This window comes from Magnolia sinica, chromosome 13, assembly GCF_029962835.1.
Source record: "Magnolia sinica isolate HGM2019 chromosome 13, MsV1, whole genome shotgun sequence".
NCBI classification, from domain to species: domain Eukaryota; kingdom Viridiplantae; phylum Streptophyta; class Magnoliopsida; order Magnoliales; family Magnoliaceae; genus Magnolia; species Magnolia sinica.
In genome coordinates this window covers 10800262-10818463 of record NC_080585.1, presented here as the reverse complement: position 1 = coordinate 10818463, position 18202 = coordinate 10800262, and the positions used below count along the sequence as shown (strand labels likewise).

The 18202-nt window shown below is 39.2% G+C and overlaps 1 protein-coding gene across 2 annotated transcripts in view; it reads right to left on the bottom strand.

Moving 5' to 3' along the window:
• Window positions 1–8083: 8083 nt before the first annotated feature.
• The window catches only part of LOC131222773 (heat shock factor protein HSF30-like), a 35525-nt gene continuing 25406 nt past the window's right edge, over window positions 8084–18202 (bottom strand). For both annotated transcript variants that reach the window (XM_058217966.1, XM_058217967.1), the window contains exon 2: window positions 8084–8297. In XM_058217966.1, coding sequence (XP_058073949.1) covers window positions 8148–8297 — 150 coding nt within the window. In that variant the 3' untranslated portion in view covers window positions 8084–8147. The remainder of the gene's footprint in view (window positions 8298–18202) is intronic.

Here is an 18202-nt window from a genome sequence, read left to right as displayed (position 1 = left end):
TTTTCGTACTAATTGTTGATAGTCATTTTCTAATAAAAACTCCTATATTGAATTAGTTATTCATTCAATCATTTGACTCTTGCACTCAGTAAGAAACAAATTTAAAATATTTCCATTTAAAATTTGTGAGGAAACTACTATAGACTGTATCTATTCTATCATCCATCCAATCAATGGTTCAATCATCAAATACTACAGTCCCCACTTATTCTTTGACAATATGGATGCACGAATTCCAGCAAATATGTTCTTTTTATGTTAATGGAACCTTTAATCTAATTACCTAATGCCCTTAACTTCTATTTAAAGCCCTTCTTGTATCCTTACAAATAGTTTTAGCCACTCAAAGAGAAGCATATGATAATTCTTGCTCCAGTAAACCTATCTTCTCATCAAAAAATAATAAAATAACTTTTTATTAGTTGGTCACTGCTAGGCATTGAATGGGCCAAGCCCAACCACTCCTAAGCCCAGCCCAATTTTTACAATGGCCCGAATGAGAGAACCCAATCCAGACCCACAACAACCCAAAGGAAAGCCCAAACCAAACACACATAGAGAGGTGGAGAAATTAAGGTTGAGAGCATGATTTTTTTAAAAAAAATGTTTTTGCACACTGCCCATAAAGGGTTGTAGTGCCCTTTATCAGGGTAGGAGCAAATACAATTGTGAGGAAATGAATATAAGCAAGCAATTTATGAAAATGCCGCTCTAGCAAAATAAAGCCATTTGTATTAATGGAGATTGGCCTGAGCAGGGCCAAATTTTCATCAGGATTGCAGGCACCATTTTGGACATGGTTAGGCGGACTGCCCGGCTGATAATATGTCATCATATAAACAGAAGATAGACCAATATCCAATCCTTGGCTGAGCCACTAACCTTTTCTAGGGGCTCAACTTACCACATCCAAGACCATACATCCAATGTGACCCACCATGGATGAGCAACACAACACTCCCCCATCAAGTAATCAGAGCCTCCCACTCACTGACCAGTAAGTGGATGATTAAAACATGTATGGTACGCGTAAAATAAGATAAAACAAAATAATTGCTTATGCCTGATTGGTGATTGTAAGCAGAGATAACGATTAGATTGTGCTGTTCATAAACATTGCTATTTAAATTTTCATTAGTCAGTCTCTATTTTTCCTCTTTGACACTTGATTCATTTTGATTTATGGGGATCCACTGTACAGTGTGTTGGGTTTCTTGTCGCCAACCTGGATGATGATCTAACAAACATAAGATAAGGTTTATCTTATTTTACAGCTAGGACTAATCAGTGGAGGATTGGCCCAAACACCACCCATGGTGTGGCCCACTAGCTGAGCTACATGAGACACTGCATTATGGGGCCCCACATGGAAAATGCAATCCTAAATGGAAACACCATTTTAAATGATACCATGGATTTGAAACACAACCAAATCATCAACAACTGCACAAATTGAATAGAAGAATAAGAGATTAGTACTCTTTTGAATGCTCTATCAATCCAAGAACATCAGAAGATGTTGCTAAAAAATAGCTACCAATTTAATAGTGGAGAGTTCCTCCAAAAACCCATTACAACAATGAATGAAGGAAAGGGAAGAAAGAACAGCGATTGCAGCTATTGCTTCTTCCCCGAAGTCTCCAACCATCTCTCCTTGACTTGAACCGTAATTGACCTAAAAAACACATCATAGAACCAAAATCATCATCAGTTAAATCAATATGATTATCTAAGAAGCCCTATCAAAGAACAAAGAATAGGAACGAGAAACAAAAACAGAAACAGTTCAAACATATGATATCAATACAAAGGACAGAGAAACTGAATTATCGTCGTCCTCTGCATCGTTGGTTTGCTCTGCAAACCAAACACCCCCAACTTTAGTTACACCCGACAAGTACATTGCAAACACACTACAACAAACAATAGGTATCGCCACAACAGTACCAATAGGTCGAAACACACATATGGAGATATAGGGTCAACAACACCAATACTAGAAAGACAAACAGAAGACGGTGGTGGGCATTTGGGTTTTCTTCCAATTGGATTTGGATTTACGGCCTCGACCCCAGAAAACCCATCTACTAAATAATGGATACAGCCATAATGGTGCATATATGGCGAAACCTGTTATATTTTGTTTCAAAATAAATATTAAAATTTGATTTTCAAAATTTTCGATTTCCCTCCATATTTGAAATTTTGGTGCTTTTGGATTCCGGGTTTTGTCCCACATCGGATTTACTAAAGGAAAACATCTTTTATATGAGATAGACTTTTTGCCTTGGGGCTCGAGCCCCATTCAGGGAGCATGTGAATTTGGTCCTGTGGGGAGCTATGCCAATAGTTCTAATTTATGCCATTGACCCACACGCGCGTGCGCCATACCAAGCCGAGTCCGTGTGCGGGTGCACGACGCGACGGGTTGGGCGTAGGTGCAGGTGCAAGTACGAGTGTACTCGCGTGGGTGTATATGTGTATGGGTACTCGCGAGACTTTATTTGCGAGAGTGTACTCGCATTTCCACTATTTTGTTTTAAACCAGAGAGATGTGTTCATTCCGGTTAGTCGCACCTATTGGGTTTAAACCCAACGGACCTAACTTTTTCTAAAGGGTGCTTAATGCACCACTTTAGAGTTTATATAAAGACTTTCGATTCATATTTGAACATATGAAAAATCCTTTCTCCTCTCTTCTTATAAAATTCTCTTTGTATTTTAGTTTAAGAATTTTGCTAAATTTGTTACTAAGTCAACTCAGCACTTTTGGGTTAAACTGCAAGTGGTTCGAGCCCGCATATAATGAATGTACCGCTGGGACCGGGTCATAGTCGTTGTATCCTGGAGGTCAATTGCTTTAGAAACCTATTGCACTTGGGACACTGTCCAAGGGGAGCAAATTCGATTTCAAGCCGAGTGACTCATGTCACGCCTCGACTCAAATATATAAGTTTTCAATCTCTAATTTTCTTTTTCTTTTGGTTCTCGATTTTTAATAGTTTATTTAATTCAACAAAATATTCTAACAATCTTAAAATCGAATTGTTAAATTACATATACTATGACTATTGTAATAGTAAATGCTTCTGCCAAGTTAGCCAAAATTGAACCGTTCGCTGGACAATGCTTTAAACGGTGGAAACAGAAACTGATGTTCGCACTGATCACTCTTAAAGTTTCATACATTCTATCTGAATAATTTACTATAGATCTAGTAAAACAAACTGAAGTAACGGATGGAAATAATTGTAAAAATTATATTCTAAACTCTTTATCTAACGACCTATATGACGTATATGTTTCTTACGAGTTTGCTAAAGACATATGGACTACTTTAGAAAAGAAGTACGTTCTGTAAGATAAAGGCGCTAAGAAACATGCAATCGCTAATTTCCTTCATTATAAAATGACAGACGATAAACCTGTCACAAATCAGATTCATGATTTTCAAAATCTAGTTCATGAACTGTCGAAAGAATGAATTAAGTTTGATAAAGCATTTCTATGAGGAGTACTGATAGAAAAGTTATCGCCCTCCTGGAAAGAATATACGAATATAATGAAATATAAAAAGAACGGTGTTTCTTTGGAAACAACTATCGTACACATACGAATAGCGGAGGCCAATAGAATCATGAACCAAAAAGGAAATGGAAATGAGATAGATTCAAAGGCGAATCTTATGGAATCAAGTCAGAAAAATAATAATAAGAAAAAGAGCAAATGTCTTAACTGTAGCAAACCTGGACATTATGCAAATGAATGTAGGCTCAAAGAGAAGAATGCAAACAATCAATTTAAGAAAAAAAGAAATTGCTACAACTATGAAAAGTCTAGACATCATATTAAAACGTACAGGCTTAGGAAAAACAATGATAAGTCACAGGCTAATCTTACTGAAATATGCAATGAGTCTGACATGGTAGTAGCTGTAGTGTCAGAAGTCCTCATTAAAAACAACTTGAAGTGAGTACTAGACACTGGTGCAACTAGGCACGTGTACAAGGATCGTAGCATGTTTACCTCCTACCAAGTATCAGGAGATGATGAATGGGTGTTCATGGGCAATGCTAGAACATCTTCAATTGTAGAAAAATGGAAAGTACTTCTGAAACTCACATCTGGAAAGACTCTGTTGTTGAATGATGTCCTACATGTGCCTGACATTAGAAGAAACTTAGTATCTGGTTCGCTCATCAATAAGGCCGATGTCAAGTTAGTATTTGATTCAAATAAGCTTGTAATGACTAAGAATAGAACTTTTGTTGGTAAAAGATATTATAGTGATGGTTTATTCATTGTAAATGTATCCAATTATATTAATAAGAAGACATCCAATTCTATTTATATTATTGAACCCTTTTATCTATGGCATAGTAAACTAGGTCATGTGAATGTAGTATCTTTAAAGAAAGTGAAAAAATTAAGCTTATTACCTAATATATCCAATGAAGAATTCGAAAAATGTGTAAAATCAAAATTCATTAGAAAACCCTTTAAACGAATAGAACAATCCTCTGTTCTATTAAAGTTAATACACAGTGACTTAGGTGATTTTAGAAATCACATATCTAGAGGTGGAAAAAGATATTACATAAATTTTGTAGATGACTACTCTAGGTTCACTAGAGTCTATCTTTTAAGAAACAAAGATGACGCTTAGATGCTTTTTCTAAGTACAAAATTGAAGTTGAAAATCAGTTAAATATAAAAATCAAAAGACTTAGAATAGATAACGGAGGTGAATATGAATCTTCTTAATTTAAAGAACTATGTAAAAGAGTAGAATAATTCACGAAACTACAACTCCTTATACACCAAAATAGAATGGAATAGCAGAACGTTAGAATAGAACTCTGAAGGAGATGATGAATAATATGTTAAATAGTTTAGGCTTACCCTTGTTGAGGGTCAAATATTGCATATTAGACCTCAGTTATTACCTGATTTTATGAACATGGTACCGTTTAACAGCCCGATTTAATCGTGTTTGGGATGTCGGGTGTCTTTACGAGTTTGGATTGAAAAAGATGTTAAATGCATGGAATTGACGCTCCAAAATCCCCAAGTCAAGGGATGGACTCCAGGGAACTGAGATCGAAGAAAGTACACGCCAGAAATCCAAGGAAATCAGGCCATTCACGTTACACGAGCCTAAAAAGCATCCAAAATGCATGATCACAAGGTTATCACCATCCGTTCGGCTCAAGACTTCATATATGGGCTGAGGATCATAAATTAACCGTACACATCGAATTTCAGCCATTGGATCCTTGTGGAAGTGGCCCAACGAGCAGATTAAACCATAAATCATCAATCTGGGGCTCACTTGATCTCTGGATATGCCTCATCCTTGGTATCAACACCTTAAATTATATGGAGAATCAGATAGATGGAGGAGATTTTGTACATACATCATGATGGACCCCACATGTGCACTACATGTGCACAGTGTGAACGTGCACCAGTCGTGCACCCATGCACTCACGACAAAAATCCAAGAATTTCCAAAACGGGCAGCGTCTTTACGTTGGCCGTCTGATTTTTAGTAGTGGGGCCCACCCATTTCACATTTCAGAAATCTGGATCATCCATTGCATACAGAGGGGGGGGCGTGACCATCGCTTAGCTTTCCTTTTTGGCCTAAACACGTGTACGCACGTGGATCGTCAGGAAACGCAGGATGAACGGCGGAAGAATAACATCAGTGGACTGCACCAAAACTCGACCAAAACCACCCCTTCTCGACTAGTTTTTCGTCACGAATTCAATGGACAGGGTGGATTCTTCCGGAAACATCACCGTGGGGCCCACCGAGCACATCAGCATGCTCTATTACGCAGGAACGCGCGACCATAAAACACGGCCGTTTCAGGCCATTCTGCAATCATGGTTAGGATCAGATCCACGATCCTGAGCGTTCAAACTTACGGAAAAGAAGTCCTGATCGTCCCTAAGAGTCAGATAAGGTAGATCTGATCACAAATTTCCAAACTATTCACTGCACGCAAGACTGTCTTTCCGATTTCGCAATAGGAAACAGAGCTGCGGTTTCCAGTTTCTCTACGCTGCGTAAAACTCTAGCCCAGCCGACCTATTGCTGTCTATAAAAGGACGTGGGAGAGAGAGCAGAATCCAATCTCGGTTTGGGCTTCAACGTGGAACGTGAGAGAGAGAGAGAGAGAGAGAGAGAGAGAGAGAGAGAGAGAGAAAGGTAGTAGTGTTTTTTTTTTCTTTTCTTTTTCTTTTTATTTTGTTTTTGTTTAAGGGATCTAGCCCATTCATGTTGGGCTGAACCTCTTACCTAGGGCTATGAGGTGAAGCTTGTGGCGTGATGGGGTTGATCCTATGGCTTGGATGCATGTGATGAACTGATGTTGATTCTAGTTTGATTAATAGGAATACCTTTAGTTTTTAATAGTTTATTGTGACTGAAATTACAATAAATCTGCGATGGCTTTGAGTATTTCCTTTGCATTATAGGGTTTGTGAAATTGGGAACCTTGTTGTTCACCATCGTCTCCTGGGCATGGTCGGATGACGGAAACCTTCCTAACATTCATCATCCCTTAGATTGGATGTGGATTGGTTAAATTCTGTTGTTTGCTTTGTCTCATAGGTATGGTTTTGTAATGAAATCCATTCTAATTTACACCCGTCTGATCTCTTGAAAACTAGATTAAATGAAGTTCAGAATTAATTTTCAGGTTATATCTTCCAACTGGATGAAGATGGGACTCGAAGTCCAATTGAGTTCATAAATCGACCGTAGATCTCCCTGAACTCCATAAGTGGATCCTCTGAATCCCTAGTTTCCTACCTCTGAATTCCTTAAGTTTTAGATAAATATTTCACCATTACTCCTTAAATTTATTTGATTTAGCTTTCGTCTTAATCTAGTTCTAGTTCTACTTAGTTTCAGATAACGTACAGGTATCAGTCCTTTGGGATTCGACCTCGGTCTCACTGAGTTTATTACTATATCACAACCCTTTACTTGGGGAGTGAACAACCCTCAAATATGTGGAGAGAAGCAATTCTATTTGCTTGTTATATCATAAATAGAATTCCTTTTAAATCTTCTAAACAAACCCCTTACGAACTTTGGAAGAACCATGTTCCTAGTTATAAATATATTAAGGTGTATCCTGCTAAAGTAGGATTACCTGAAACTAAGAAAAGAAAATTAGGCCCGAAAACGACCTATTGTGTATTTATAGGGTATGCACAAAACAGTACAGCCAACAGATATCTAGTTTTAAAGACTAAGGATAATATTTATGTGAGGAAATGAATATAAGCAAGCAATTTATAAAAATACCCTTCTAGAAAAATAAAGCCATTTGTATTAATAGAGATTGGCTTGAGCAGGGCCAAATTCTCACCAGGATTGCAGGTACCATCTTGGACATGGTAAGGTGGACTGCCTGGCTGATAATTCATCATCATATAAAAAGATGATAGACCAATATCCAATCCTTAGCTAAGTCACTAACCTTTTCGAGGGGCTCAACTTACCACATCCAAGACCATGCATCCAGTGTGGCCCACCATGGATGAACAACACGACACTCTCCCATTAAGTAATCATAGCCTCACTAGCCAGTAAATGGATGATTAAAACATGTATGGTTAGTATAAAATAAGATAAAACAGAATAATTGCTTTTGCCTGATTGGTGATTGTAAGCAGAGATAATGATTAGATTGCGTTGTTCATAAACATCGCTATTTAAAATTTCATTAGTCAGTCTTTGTTTTTCCTCTTTGACACTTGATTCATTCTGATTTATGGGAACCCACTGTATAGTGTGTTGGGTTTGTTGTCACTAACCTGGATGATGATCTAACAAACACAAGATAAGCTTTATCTTATTTTACAGCTAAGACTAATCAGTGGAGGATTGGCCCAAACACCACCCTTGGTGTGGCCCATCAGCTGAACTACATAAGGCACTGCATGATGGGGCCCCACATGGAAAATGTAATCCTAAATGGAAACACCATTTTAAATGATACCATGGATTTGAAACACAACCAAATCATCAGCAACTGCACAAATTGAATAGAAGAATAAGAGATTAGTATTCTTTTGAGCGCTTTATCAATCCAAGAACATCAAAAGATGCTGCTAAAAAACAACTACTAATTCAATAGTGGAGAGTTCCTCCAAAAGCCCATTACAATAATGATTGAAGGAAATGGAAGAAAGAACAACCATTGCAGAAAGATTGCAGCTACTGCTTCCTCCCCCAAGTCTCCATCCATCTCTCCATGACTTAAACCATACTCGACCTACAAAACACATCACAGAACCAAAATCATCATCAGCTAAATCAATATGATTATCTAAGAAGCCCCATCAAAGAACAAAGAATAGGAACGAGAAACAGAAACAGTTCAAACATATGACATCAATACAAATGATAGAGAAACTGAATTATCACCATCCTCTCATCTTTGGTCTGCCCTGCAGACCAAACCACCCCAACCCCCCCCCCCCCCTCTTATGACAAGTACATTACAAACACATTACAACAAATAATGGGTACCGCCACAACAGTACCAATAGGGCAAAACACACATAACAAACACATTACAACAAATAATGCGTACCGCCACAACAGTACCAATAGGGCAAAACACACATATGAAGATACAGAGGTCAACAACACCAATACTGGAAAGACAGATAGAAGACGGTGGCGGGCATTTGGGTTTTCTTCCAATTGGATTTGGCTTCATGGCATTGACCCCAGAAAACTGATCTGTTAAACAATGGATACAACCATAATGGTGTATATATGGTGATGGGGACATCACACGCGTACACACACCTCCCCTACACACATATGAAAGGAGGATGAAGACCCCTCCGTCGATCTGGATCGATGACGACGTCCAGGGAGGTCCTCCTAGCTAGATGATTGCATTTTGGTCCATTGGAGTGGACCCGATCGTGATATAAATCCCACCATGGGTTCTCATGATCATGGTCCACTATTCTAAATGATCTAGTACTTTAAGTTTTGGTTATTTTTGTTATTAGGAACATCATAGATGGTTTAGATTGCTTTGATTAGTTGTTAATTGTGGTTACTTCATCTCTAAGCAATAGGTTGTGCATATGACGTGAGTTTGGAGTGTAGGGTTTTGTTACAAATAAGCACCATTGGGTGGTTGTTTTTCTCACTAATGATTGAATATAAAAAAAATACTACATTTTGCTTCTCTAAATTCTCTGAGTTGTGAAATCTTAATTGGTTGCAAAACCCTCCCTTCTTCGAAGGGCTAGCTACCGTGGTGCGACGCCACACCCATCTCCCATCACCCCATCCCCTATCTTCCATAATCATCATCTCATACAGCCTTCGTGCTTCAAGCCCACCCTCTTTTGGCAGCCGATCCATCTTCTTCAACAGACTCACAGAATCAGGCCTGCAAGGGGTTAAAACTTCGGCGGAGCACAATGCATAGACCAATAGTTGGATCATCGTGAAACTTGGGGATTTTGTGGTCCACCCCTGGCCGACCAAGGCCAAGCTAGCCTTTTTTTAACTCATGGGCCCCACACATGTGAGGGACACCACCAGCGCATGTGTGTCAGGCGGGTTCGCTGTCCACACGTGTGGAAATGGTTCCAGGTTTTTCCTTTCCTCTCCTTCACTCCTCCCTCACCCGATTTCCCTAACCCTAATCCTAGATTGTCCTAAATCCTTATTTCCATACTCTTTTTTTAAAACCCTAAGGTTTCTCGAATTGAAATTCGTGAATCCCTTGGATTGAGGAATATTCCTATGCATGTGGGGATGAATCTATTACCCTTTGATCATTGTTTGGTTTATAATTTTTAATCGATCCCGTCCTAGCATGTGTAAGATTGGACTCTTATAGATCCCCTATATTGAATGCTTGACTTTACGTAGGATGTGGAGTTTTTGTGCGTGGTTCTAATTTAGTATGATTTTAAGCCTGAATTTTTGCATATCATGTTTAATTTTCATGTCCTGCATCAAATTTGGTATTAGAGCTTAAGGTTCTTATAGGGGAATGCATTGCATGTTTAGGGTTAGTTTGTTTATGTCCATTATGCATCAAGGCTCATCATATAGAGCTATTTAAAGGTCCATAATTCCTGATATAAGCTACTGAAATTTCTGTTATCAAAAAGTTAGCAATTCACATTACTAAGACTTTCTGTTATCCCTTTATTTTGACAACTATATTGCTGAATTGGCAGACTAAGTGGAGATACCTCATTTCAACACTTAAGGTCTTGGTATCGATCCCTAGCGGGGGTAGCTAACATGAAGTGTGTGTACTGACATGGGTGTGTACTAACAAGCTAACCCAAAAAAAAAAGGTGGAGCACACCATGGCCATTTAAAAATAAAAAAATAAAATAAAAAACCTATATTGCTGAATTTTGGTAGCGTTGTATAGGTTCCCTCATATAGAGTCCCATAGGATCATCTAGTCTTATTTAGACACATATAGTTGTATTAAAAGGTCTTTTAGTTGAGTTAATGGTTATATGCCCACACGTACAGGTCGTGGCTTTGACTTACATCCCACACTAAACATGAAGCAATTGCAAGAATCAATGAATAAATTAAATGTCCCAGTAGATTGAGTCTTTGGGTAAGTGCTTGGAACAACGTATTGATCAACGCTTGGATCAACTTACTGTACGTGTTACCCAACTAGAGACCTCCGCCCGGACAAATCCCACTATTGGGGAAGATGCCCAATCTTAAACAGGTAGTTAGGATGATAGACCAAGGAATAGAGCTAGCTAAGGAATCGGTTATAGGCGCGCACTTGTGCACCCACCCCGTGAGGGACATCAAGACCACTATGACCCCGATGCGTAACTCCTCAAAGGAGTTAAAGTAGATGCCCCCACGTTTGATGGCCACTTGAACTCTAAAGCTTTTCTAAATTGGTTAGCAGATATGGACTGCTATTTTGAGTGGTATGACATATCAAATACTTGTCGAGCTTGATTCACCAATATGAAGCTTGTGGGCCAAGTAAAGAGGTTTTGGGCTACTGTAGAGTGAAAAAAAGAAAGGGCGAGGGAGCTCTCAATAGTCCATTGGGGAGAGATGAAAGAAACACTTGAGAAAAAATACCTCCCTTTTTCTTACAGTTTGAGGTTGGTTGACGAAGGGTAGTCTCTTCGACAGGGTTCCATTAGTGTTGCTAAATACATTGAGAAGTTCGAAAAGTATTTAACCCGCTATGAAGTTGATGAGGACCCTGTACTCACCCTTGCTTGATTTAAAATGGGTCTTCGTTCCGACATTAAGAGGGAGTTGCTTGCCAAGGACATAGACACTCTTGAACAGATGTATCAAGTAGTGTTGGAGGTCGAGCAATACCTCAAAGTATATGTGGGAAGGCGGTTTGAGTTTTGCGATTTTAGCATTAAGGCTAACCCTTCTAAGGCCAAGCCTAGCACTGGATGCCAAAACAAATCCTCCAGTAGTTCTCAGTCCAGGCCTAAGGATGATAAGGGTAAAGAGATTATCGGGTCTAGCTCGCGTAGAAGTGGAGTAACTTGGTATTTTAGGTGTCAGGAGTTTGGTCACTTTGCCCACCAGTGCGGCACGAAAGAGGACACCAAAGTGCTTCTTATTGATGAGCAAGTAGAAGTAGTGCCCACAAAAAGTAACGGTGAGGAGGAAGAGTATGAGTAAGCAGAAACCCATAGTGATGAAGAAGAAGGAGCGTAAGAGTCTGCGACCCTGACTGTTGTGCGTTGCGCCTTTACCCAAGAAAAGAATATCGATGATTGGCGTCGTAACACGATCTTCTATACCTATTTAAAGTGTGGGGATAAGAGTTGCAAGATGATTGTGGATAGTAGTAGTTGTACCAATGTGGCATCAACTGTTACGATGAGCCGTTTAGGCTTGAAGCTCGAAGCCTATCCTCAACCCTATAGAGTGTATTGAGTTGATGAGACTTCTATTCCAATCTCGCACCACTGTCTTGTTCCTATTTAGTTTAGATTATATAAAGACACACTCTAGTGCGATGTTGTTCCCATGGATATTGGCCATATCATTCTGGGTAGACCCTGACTCTATGATAGAGATGTTACCATATTTGTCATTCAAATGTATGCATATTCTAGTTTGAGAGTAAGAAGGTCAAGCTAAATCAACTTCCACCTAAGAATACGACTAGAAAGGAGTCTACCACACAGAGTGGTGTGAGCAACTCAAAAGAATTGAAAGAATCGAAGTCCAAGTCTAAGCCTTTCCTTATTCTAAATGCCAAGGACTTTAAGTGAGAGACTGAGGCGGACTTGATAGTGTATGCCCTAGTGGCTAGGGAAAGTGCACCAAAGGCTAGTGTAAAGTTACCCACTAAGGCTATTCCGGTAGTGGATGAGTTTCGAGACGTCTTTCCTTCGGATCTACCGAATGAGCTTCCCCCTATGAGGGATATACAATACGTCATTGATTAAGTCCCTTGGGCGACTCTACCAAACCTTCCTCATTATAGAATGAACCTAACGGATCATACAAAGTTGAAAAGACAGATTGATGAGTTCCTAAAAAGGGTTTCATTTGAAAAAGCATGAGCCCGTGTACCGTGCCCGCCCTTCTTACAATAAGAAGGATGACACATGAAGGATGTGTGTTGATAGTAGGGCCATCAACAAAATCACAGTCAAGTATCGGTTTCTCATACCGCGTCTTGATGACATGTTGAATATAATGGCCAACGCTACTATCTTCTCAAAAATTGACCTCAAAAGTGGTTATCACCAGATCCGTGTGTGCCCTGGTGATGAGTGGAAGATAGCCTTCAAGACGAATGATGGGTTATACGAGTGGCTTGTCATGCCTTTTGGGCTGACTAATGCCCCAAGTACTTTCATGCGTGTGATGACCTAAGTGTTGAGGCCCTTCATTAGGAAGTTCTTGGTCGTCTACTTTAATAATATCTTGATTTATAGCATGACTAAGGAACAACACCTCAACCATTTGAGGCAGGTTTGTACCATCTTTAGAGTCGAGAAATTATATGCTAACCTAAAGAAGTGTGCATTTATGTCTAGTAGTGTTATCTTTTTTGGTTTTTTCGTATTAGTTAAGGGTGTATCGGCGGATTCTGAGAAGGTCAAGGTCATTGTCAATTGGCTTGAACCCCGCAATATTCACGAGGTGCGCAACTTTCACGGCTTAGCCACCTTCTATAGGCGGTTCATTCGAAGCTTCAATTCTATTATGACTCCTATCATGGATTGTATAAAAAAAAAAATGAGAGTTTCAATAGATGAAGGCAGCTTCGAAGGCCTTCAAGGAGATAAAGGTTATGATGACCAAAGCTCCAATTATGCGATTTTCAGATTTTTCAAAAATTTTTGAAGTCACATGCGACGTGTCAGGAGTCGACATAAGATAAGTACTTACTCAGGAAGGGCACTCTGTCGCGTTTTTTAGTGAGAAACTGAATGAGACAAAGTAAAAGTACTCTACCTATGACAAAAAAATTTATGTGGTAGTGCAATCACTATGTCACAAATTGAAAGGTTAAGATTATCAAATGGAGAAAAACTTTAAGGTATTAGTCGATCCGTGGTGGGACACCACAACATAGCAACGGTCTGAATCACTGAAACATAGGTCCCACTTGTAAGAATTGAAACTCCGTGTAGACAGTGAAAAGATGTGGGCCATCTATCTTAAATTCTATCTTAAAAGCAAGGCAAAAGGGATCCTTTATCATTGAAGCATGGAACTACTCCTACGGATGCTTATATTCATCCATTGCTTTCTATTAATGTACTGATGTTGATTGTATATGGCACTCAAATCCCTAATGAAAATGTTGTGAAATTCAACGGTAGGTTACAGTTTCTAGGGGAGCCATGGGATGGGTAGACCCCGGCCCGGCTTTGGACCAGGATTTGGCACGGCCCAATAAAATTTGGGGCCCTGCCAAGCCTGACTTCATATCTACATTTGTTCTATTCTACAAATATTATGTTTCATCGCCAACGCAGTGGTTTCCTTTTCTTTTTTTTTCTCTGTGTCTATTTATTCTGCGGTGTGGCCTACCTGATCAACGGTCAGATTAGGGGAACATTCATGTTGGAAATAGGAATTTGATCATTTTCCAGACTGTGACCAACTGACTTTTTTGGGCGGGTCCATTCAAAGTTGGGTGTTGGGCCTGACCCATTGCCATAATAAAAATAATAATAATAATATCACCCGTTACTGTCCATGCGGTCCCTATCTTTTCAGCGGCTAGGATGATACACGTGGCATGTGGGTTCAATGGACAGTAAGCTAGTGGTCCCTTGAGATGGATGTGAACATCTGAAGTTGGACACAAACAAAAGGGAGTGTGGGACCCACCGTGGCGTGTGCATAGGATGTAATCCATCAATCATGTGCCCCTTCAACTTCACCCTGTTTCCGAAAAGAAGGTCGATCAAGCACTCACGTGAGGCCGCTCCATGTGGCGTTCCCCCTTTAGAGGGGGAAGCGAAACAGGTTCAAAAGGCTAGTCTTGAGGAACTTTAAAAATTTTAAAAAAAACTTACACGCGCTAAAATCATGCCTAAAATCCCTAGAGAAAATGGCCTGATTTTTCGCCGAACATTCATCCTAGTCAAAGTGGACCCCAGCACACAGATGTTAATGATGTGAAAAATCACAAAACATCTTCTAGACTCTTCACAAAATTTAGAAAATAGGGACTCGTCCCCTAACAAGTGAGACTGATGTACGGCCATCGAGACCATCACAATCGTTGGTCCCATTGTGGATAGATCATGCCTATGAAATCACACTGATCAAGCAGTTCCAACTTTCCAATTAATGGCTATCAAATGATGGTGAAGAGTCAAATAGTGAGTGTTCCAAATTAGAAGAGGAAATAAAAAAAAAATAAAAAATCAGATGGTTGATGTGATCTCATCAGTGCTTTTTTAAAAAATTTATATTTTATTTTAATTATGAGCGGATTAGGTGTTACTAGTGGCTGTTTCCCTGACCGTGGGCACCACCTTGATGTATATTTTGTATATTCACGCCGTTTATCAGTTTTTCTAGCTCATTTAAGAGCATCGTATAAAAAATGAAGCATATTCAAATTTTAAGTGGACCACACCATAGGAAACAGTGGTCATTGAACGCTCACCATAAAAGCTTCCTAAGGCCGCCCACCATAAACTTTATTTGCCATCCCCGTTGCTAAGGTCACTTAACCCTAAGAAGTTTTTAATGGTGGGCATTCGATCCCTACTGTGTGGTCCACAACAAGGTGGGCCCCACGGTCATGGCAACACCCACTATTACTAACATGTTACCTGGGTAACACCTAATCTGCTCCAAACAGTATTTTATTTTAATTTTTGTTAGCTCGTTGGTACACCCACCGTCAGTTTACACTTCACTGTTAGTCACCCCCACCAGGGAATCGATACCAAGATTTCAGTATTGAAACGATGTCTCTTTCACTCAGCCTACCACTTGAGCTATGGATCTGGGTGTTCCAAACAGGATCTACTGCCCCAACAGTCTTTTATTCGTCCCTCTGCTGGGACCCACATTGGCAACCAACGGACCGGAATCCTTTACAAGATCTGCTTCACAACATACCTGATCTCGACCTGCTGCGTGCGATAGCCGATAGGGCTGCTAAACAGGGAATGTGGTGGAGCCTTCTCTCCACTCCATACTAATCATGGATGACCACGGTAGGGTGACATATCAATCATTACCGTTCATCAAACGGATCATATCATGGACGATCCCTAGTTAGTTTAACTACAGTACAATCTTACCCATCACTTAGATGCACTTTTCCGCATTGAATATCAGCCGTTGACACCTATTTTTCGAAAGGTAGTGATCAATGGTTAAATTATTCAATCGATTTTTTTTATTCATGAAGCATTTACCATCCACAATAGGGGCAACTAGATGGAGGGTCCAGATTTTTACATCACCCTGCCACGTGTGCAATGGAGAGAAAGATCCACTTATCATGTCCCTTTTGTGCAAATCTCGATGCTTTCTAAACCTAGAGTTTTTTTTGCCCAAACATAGAGAACTTCCGATAATCAGAATCGTCCATTTTCTTGGAGCCACCCTTTGTGTGCCAGAGTAAGAAACTTAAATTTAGTAGATGATTCTGACAAGGACCTGTATGGCGGAAAGTAGACCATTGAGAGAATAATTTTCAACGGTTCATGATCAACTACACAAATCACAGGTCAGGATAGGCCCTTTCAGAAGGATTATTAGACCACAGCACGTTCAGTATGTCACCCTGAAGATGAACGGTTCCAATTACGAGACCATATCTGCATGTGGGCCCATTGGAACGACACATGCTGGTGTTCCTGAGTCGCCTTGTAAGCAAAACGAAATCATGCAACTAACCAATCCACTCGGATATGCACATGCAGAAGTTATTTGGTTGGAGTTGGCGGATATATAATAATTAGAGAAAAGGGTGAAATGGGCCCCACTAGTCGGCTGAGTGGGTCCCACGTTAGCCAACTGGGCCCGGCAATGGAGTGGATGATATGATCTGCGTGAGTACTGAACCCTGCACCGTAATAATTTTTATTTAATGACCGACACGACACAGCATTCGGGGCCATATTATTTTTTATTTTTATTTTTCACAAAATGGTTTTTTATTTTTTATTTTTTTTAAAAGTAATCTACCCGATGAAGAAACAGAAATCAGCTGGATCCAAACATCAAGTGGGCCACACCACGTGGACTACAGATCTCCCATTACAGTTTTTTATGGGGCAGCTATTTTGTAAATGTACAGTTCAAATGGGGTTCTTACCTAATTTACATGTGCCTTTGTGTTTTACCTGTAAAACAATTGTTCTGGACTACTCTGTGTTGTATCGAGCATTTGTCAGCATATATCGCTAAAGATAGATAATATTTCTGCTATTAACTTGGCAAAAGACCCTAAACACCACTGGAAGTCAAAGCACATTGAGATTAAGTATCATTATGTTCGTGATCAAATGAGAGATAAGAAGGTCGCACTCAGTTACGTTTCTACTAAGGAAATGATGGCTAATCTCATGATGAAACCTATAGCCAGAGATCTATTTCAAATTCACATCAGGCAAATGGGATTGAGGAAAGCTTGAGTGATATGCTTGTATTTAGTACATTTGATCTTTCATTAATGAATAACACATTCAATTTATTCAATATTGAGTACTAATAAAAACTACGTACGTAGATCATCAGCATTTTCCATGAGATCATGTAGGATTTATATTTTTGTCGGCAGGTCAATCACCCACTTGCATAGGTTGACCAACCTTGAATTTACAAGAAATGTACATTTGGGGCGATGTTCATATACTGAGGTATGGACTTTTCTTTATTGTGAATAATAAAGTATAAGGATATGAGTGAGTCATATCCGCCTACAATCTTAAAAGATTGAAGATAAGAGTGATCAAGTTGAGTAACATAATCATACCATTTCTTTTCATGCGATCAATGTTATGGCCTGAATTAATAACCAGGTTGTGAGGTTATAAGATGAGTTATACCTCATGTAGAATAACCTGTGTATTGTAGACCTAACATATACCTAGTATTGTCTACTTTATAACATGGATTGTAGCAACGTGCTGGGACCTTTTACCTATAGATTGCTTTGATTCGATCTAATCATTATAACGTATGAGTAACTAATCCCGTAGGTGACTCTTTGTGTCCTTAGTTACCATCCTCTTGTGTATAGGAGGATAAGATTAAATGTCGTTACTTTATTATACTATAATGAAAGGTCCTTAATTGGACAGATTTAGTTACTCTAGGAAAGTAGCTTGATTGATTCCAAATTATAAATTTGCGTGGTAAAGATCCTGTGATAGCTACACCAAGTTTCTAGAACTATAAATACGCACTTGAAAACTTATCCGCTAGTAGTATCGAGTTTTTTTTATTGGACTTTTGTAAATGATATTATTTTTCAAAAGCATATATATAAGTATTGTTTTAAATTGATTTTAAGCGAAATTTGTAAAAAATAGAGTTTTCGAAATAACTCGATAAGTTAGATAAGTGCGTATGTTGGCTGAGTACTCTAGATTGAGAGTTAACTCCATCTAGTGTAGTCATATGGACTAGGACAGGCATTGCAAAGCTTGGGTTATTGAGTACTAGTTAGGTGGTCAC